Source organism: Culex quinquefasciatus, chromosome 3, assembly GCF_015732765.1.
Source record: "Culex quinquefasciatus strain JHB chromosome 3, VPISU_Cqui_1.0_pri_paternal, whole genome shotgun sequence".
Lineage (NCBI taxonomy): Eukaryota > Metazoa > Arthropoda > Insecta > Diptera > Culicidae > Culex > Culex quinquefasciatus.
The window spans coordinates 179,202,011-179,207,684 of NC_051863.1; the positions used below are offsets into that span (position 1 = coordinate 179,202,011).

The 5,674-nt window shown below is 47.0% G+C and overlaps 1 protein-coding gene across 1 annotated transcript; it reads right to left on the reverse strand.

Moving 5' to 3' along the window:
• Positions 1 to 1,419: 1,419 nt before the first annotated feature.
• Positions 1,420 to 4,397, reverse strand: LOC6041078 (vacuolar protein sorting-associated protein 53 homolog). Its single transcript, XM_038263692.1, has 2 exons — positions 2,683 to 4,397; positions 1,420 to 2,626 (listed from the first exon to the last, which is right to left on the reverse strand). The coding sequence occupies exons 1-2, from the start codon at positions 4,311 to 4,313 to the stop codon at positions 1,543 to 1,545; spliced, it is 2,715 nt and encodes a 904-aa protein (XP_038119620.1). The 5' UTR covers positions 4,314 to 4,397; the 3' UTR covers positions 1,420 to 1,542.
• Between the last annotated feature and the right edge of the window lie 1,277 nt (positions 4,398 to 5,674).

Consider the following 5,674-nt stretch of genomic DNA (forward strand, 5'->3'; position numbering starts at 1 on the left):
GCGGCCATATTTATTTTACAAAAACATTCAAATCTTGATTCAGAATGTCAAAAACTGGTTTTCTTTATGTTACTTCGTCGCCGTCGTGCTAACCTGTCGTACGTGCCTTTTTTGCCAAATTGAGTTAAGAACGCCATTTTGTGTAGCTTTTTTGACCATCACAGATCCCCAAATTCGATTTGGATCCTGAGATATTCAACGAAATCCGAAAAAACTCCGTGCATTTTTGTCACATTACATATGAAGGTAGTTTCAATATTGTCGTGGTATCTTGTCGCTCCCTGAAAATTGTTGTAAGTGCGACAACTGGCCAAAGGGATTTCAGGTCAGAACACGTTTGACGCACGTACGAGTTAGACTACCGCAAACATTTGTGATTATAACTCGGGACTCTAGCTACCAACATCAACCAAACTTCGGGACAATGCACATAATAGTCAGCCGAACAAAACGTGTTTGTTATTGTTTACATTGCGTGCTTTCGCTTTTGTTTATTCAAGGTCAAACATTAAAACGCTTTTTTCTCGGAACGTCGAAATGGCGGGTGAGACAAGATAGCACGACGACGTCGACTTGTAGAAGCATTTTACATATAATGATTATTTTTTCATATTAGTTACTTGAAATTCAAAGATTTGTTTGGTAAACGCTAAGTTTCCTTTAAAAATATTGCAATCTCTATGTCTTGAAAATTTGATTAATTGGACTTTAGACACCTGAACTCCCAAGTTCGAGGAAAAGGGGTAATTTCCATACAAATTCCCCGTTTTTTTCGAGCTTGGGAGTTTAGGTGTTAAAAAACATACTATGATAAAATGTTTAAAAAAAACGTTGGGTGGTGCCTTCCTCACATTTACAAAGTAATAATGAAAATAACTTTATGAAAAAAAACTATTTACCTGACAAAACATGCAGACTCTCATTTGAAGCAATGTGGCAACCAGGCGTTTCGCATCTGGCGCGACTCTCGCACGTAAACAAAAAGACCCGGCCTTTTGAGGTTATGCAAAAAATCGCCCTTTTTTGTAGACACAAATATCTTTTTCTTAGCATAACTTTTTAAATACTTAACTAAACAGAATAAATTTTAATAGGGTCTTATGGGACCCCAAAACGAACAGAATAAGGTGGATCCGGCCAAAATCGGTTCAGTCAGTTCTGAGATAATCGTGTGGAAAAAAAAATCGTGTCTACACGGTCTACACACATCCCCACTGACATTTGTTCAGAATTTGATTCTGAGTCGATAGGTATACGTGAAGGTATATCTAGGAGGTGTATTTAAGAAGTTCATTTTTCGAGTGATTTAATAGCCTTGCCTCAGTGAGGTGAGGAAGGCAAAAAGAAAAAAAAAAACAAACATGGATTATTTGAATGGGCAGCAAGGATTCTTCGGATTATTTTAATCGTACAGTCGCGTTTTTCTCGAATATAATTTATTATTTATTTTATTAAATACTTTCCCACTCACGATCGATAGTACGAAACATTTGTCCTACATTGCATTCAGAAATAAAACCAACTCTTCACTTCAAACCTGCCTCAATTCGGCAGCCGATTCTTGATCAAACTCTCAATCTTCTTGATCCTTCCCTTGTCCATTAGCGAATCCCCTAGCGCAATAATACTGGAACCGGCCCCGCTGATGGCGGCCGCTGCCGATGCAGCCGCCTGCTGGGACTGACTCAACGGAGCCGCATCGCCTCCTCCTCCTCCTCCATCGTGTTGTCCAGCGCCCGTACCTTGCTGCTGCTGCTGCGGACACGCCCGCTTGTACAGTTCCACCAGCTGCTGCTGCTCGATCTTGCGGACGCTCTTCATCTCGAGAATCTTGTGAAACTCGGTCACGTGACTTTCCGGCAGGAGTTTGAGGTACTGCTCGATGTACAGGGTGGCCGGGTAGATCGGTTGCATCACCACCTTGATGATCATCTCCGCCTTGGCCATTCCCTTGACGACCACTTTGGTGTAGCTGGCGGGCGGTTTGCGCTGAACTTGCGACCCGATCGAGGGCAGATCCATGAGGACCGTTTTGAGGCTGTGCGTGTCGAGAAGGAGTTGCTCGCAGCCGAGGATGTTTCCGCCGGGGTTGGCGGATGCGTTTGCGGAATTGGTGCCGGTGCCAGCGCCTTCGGCGATGCTCGAGCTGGACGCACTGGTCGTCATGGAGGAGGAACCGACGGTGGAGGTCGTTGGTCGTAGGCGGTACAGCGTGTTGATGTACTTTGGAATGAACGAGTTGACAAACTTGTGGCAGAACTGGGTGTAGTACTTCCGGCTGGTGGCCAGGTTGTCCCGGATGACGGGGACGGACTGCTTGAGGTTCGTTACGATCTGGTTCACGAAGCCGCTCTGGTCGCCTACGTTGCTGATGTTGTGCCAGCTGATCTTGGTCATGAGGTTGAGCGATTGCTCGCAACCCGTGTCCAAGTCCTGAACCAGAAGGCCGATGCAGTTCGAGATGATCCGGTGGAAGACGTCCTTCTCTTCGGACAGATCCACACGGTTCGCGTAGCTCTTGTCGATTTTCTCCTTTAGCTTGTCCTCCAGCTGCTGGACCGTTTCGAGGCAGTACTCGGCCGTGGCCAGCACGAAGCAGATCTTGCGGATGTCGTCGATGCTGAACCTAGAGTGGGAGGTATTGTTTGAATTCAAACCATAGAAAAGACTCAATCATCTTACCTCGGCGCTTCGCCCTCCTTCAAAAAGTTGTGAATGACCTGGCCGGCCGCCGTGGACAGGTTCTGGAAGTCCTTCGTCAGCAGCGACATGCTGTTGCTGATCGAGGACGCCGTCGAACTCCCACCGGACGACGAGGACTGCAGCTTTGGAATGCGCGCCTCCAGCACTTTGCTCGAGTACTCGCGGAGGTATCGCTTGAAGATGAGCGTCAGATCGTACATTGGCTTTTCGTTGCTCAGCTGGGTGCACTGAACCATGCACTTCTTGTAGAAGACAAACAGTTCAGCGCAGTTGGGGAAAACGGACGCGCCGTCCTTTGGGAGCAGCTGCTGCGGGGTTTGCTGCACGAATTGTCCAATCAGCTCCGCCAGGCTGCGGTCGATGCTGTCCGTGTAGATGTCCAGATAGGCCTTGAAACACTGACCGATGAGGTCGATGAAGGTGGGTTGCTTTTGATCTTCCGATCCTTCACCGCCTCCGGCGCTGGTCTTCATTTCGGTTAGTGTCGATCCTTGGAAGCGCTTGTCCAGCAGCTGTTCAAAGTTGGCCGTCTTTTGGATGGCAAACAGCAGCAGCTTGACGTCCATTTCGGTTCGCCGACGGGCCATAATTTTGGTTAGTTCCTCCCGCGTAATCGCACAAAATTGCACCGTAATTCGCTCGGAAATTTCCCAGTCCTGAGGGAAAATTGCGCCGAACTTTTCCTCAAAATCCAACAAGTGGCGCTTAACCCACGCGTATCTCTTGTCGATCTTGTCCAACCAAGCAATGTCCTGATTCTCGTGAAACAGTTGAATGTACTCCTGCAGCTGCAGATTGATGTACCACTTCAAAATGTTCCGCTTGACCGGCTTGTCCAGCACCGAAACCACTTGGCACGCATCCTTCAGCTGCGTAATCGTCATCCTACCCTGACCGCCACCCGCACTCGGCGCAAAAAAGTGCCTAAAATCCTCCGTAATCTGCGTTGCCAGTTCCGTCTGGATTTGCTGCACCTGCGACGACAGCGTCTGAATCTGCGGAATCTCCGAGTACTGCTGAAAGTGCTGATTAACCTCAATAATCGCCTGCAGCGGGTTCAACACTTCCCCGTACTGCCGACGTTCCGCCAACCGCTTCAAGTTCTCCACCCCTCCAACCAGCATATGCAAATGGTTCAACGTCGTAATCGCATAAGTCAAATTGTTCTTCGCCGAGTCCAGCTGCTTAATGTCCCGCGTAATCTCCTTCACCATGTCCTCCGTCTGCTCCGCCCGGCTCTTTATATCCGTAATCAACCCAAACAGCTGCGTAATCGACTGCTGAGCCTCCCGCAGCGCAATCCGGCCATTCTCCCCCGTATTCACCTGCCCCCGCACCACACTCCGGATATTATCGTCAATCAGCCCAATATCCACCTCCATCTTCGTAATCACGTCGTCAATGTTCGACAGCGACTGCTCGTTCGGAAACAGCTGGTTCACGTAGTCGGTCGGATCGAAATCCGGATGGTCCAGCGGGTCGGAACTCTGCAGCACCTGTTCGATCGCTCGCTGCACCTCGTCCGACAGCACGATCTTGTTGATGTGATCCTTGCGGACGTCCGACTCGGGTTCCGGTTCCGCCGGCGGGACGGCGACGGGAGCGCTCATCGCGGAATTTACGTGGATTTTTCACCGAACAAAATTTAATTGTTTTTTTGGAAAACAACAAGCCCACGTAGACAGCAAAACAAAGCGCTGTCATATATATATAAGGTGCTGTCAGTTGCATTGGAATTTGACAGCATGAACAGATAACACAGTAAAAATACTCTACTTTTTGCTTTTAGGTGTTTTTTTATAAATATTTTTTTAATACCCCGGACACAAGGCGTTTTCAAAAAACTCCAGAATTTAAAAAAATTCACACAACTCGAAGTGTTAAACAATGGAGCACCCGATTCGAGTGGTAGAAATGACAGTTCTCCCATAAGGAATACATTGAAGAAAAAAGCAAAAACTGCTCGAATGGAAATGCTCCATAGCTGGCCTCTCCAGCTACCTCTAAACACTGCCGGTTTTATTGAATAGTTACATGTTTTCTCGGGATTTGCAAAAAAGTTCTAGCTGCCATACAGCCAGCCAGGTAACGATTTATTAAAAACGTTCCATAAACATACTTTAATGAGTTAACACTCTTGATTATCGTTATCTGTGTCTTGTTACGGAAAAGAGGCACCCTGTGATAAAAGGTCTTTCCGGAAAGCGCGCTAGTTGACAGTTGACGAAAACGAAAGAAAGAGAGAAAAGAGAGCGAAACAGCGATAGTGAGTTTTGGCGTTTTGAGTTCAGTCTTCAAACGGAAGTAAAAGCGGAAAGACGTTCGCGGAATAAAAAATGAGTGAGAACAAGTGCGACAATGGCGCGGCCAACTCGGTCACGACGAAGACGCGGGTGCAGAAAACGTCGATCGTGTCAGCGACGACCCCGGCGGGGGCAAAGAGGGCAAAAGTTGCCAAGCCCGACGGATCAGGGTAAGTGGAGCAAAGTTTATTGCAAGGTTGTGAATTCGGCAAGAAAGACGTGCTTCTGTTTTTTCGTCGGCGGTACTGTAAGCAAGGCCCAAGATGGCGTCGATTTTCGATGGCAAAAAAAAAAAAGAAACAAAGTTAATAGACAGCGATGTAGTGTTGTTTTTTGCATTCAAATTTGACTTTATGCCAATTTAAACAATTATTATCACCGCCGACAAATTGTGCGTTGCGTGCGTGAAGAATAAAATCAAAATGGCGTCATAAAAATGTTTTCGTTGCTAGAGTTAAAGATGGCGTCTGCAAGGTTTACTTTGTGTGAAGTAAATAAAGAGAACTGTAAATCGTCACCATTGTGTCTATTCTAACAGGCAGCTTGCGAGTAAGACGACATCTCTCAGGCAAACTGAGCGTACCCTTTTTTGTAGCTCCGGTGGGTGTGTGGTCTGAGATTTCAATTTTCGTTGCGCTTAGCCTAAACTTTGAAAATGACGCATGTGT

What these genes read in the sequence shown, in the direction of transcription:
- LOC6041078 (XM_038263692.1), bottom strand. Translation starts at nt 4,313, where the DNA reads ATGAGCGCTCCCGTCGCCGTCCCGCCGGCGGAACCGGAACCCGAGTCG. An exon ending in AAGGAGGGCGAAGCGCCGAG is followed by an intron (nt 2,627 to 2,682) that starts GTAAGATGATTG and finishes CTCCCACTCTAG; the next exon opens with GTTCAGCATCGACGACATCC.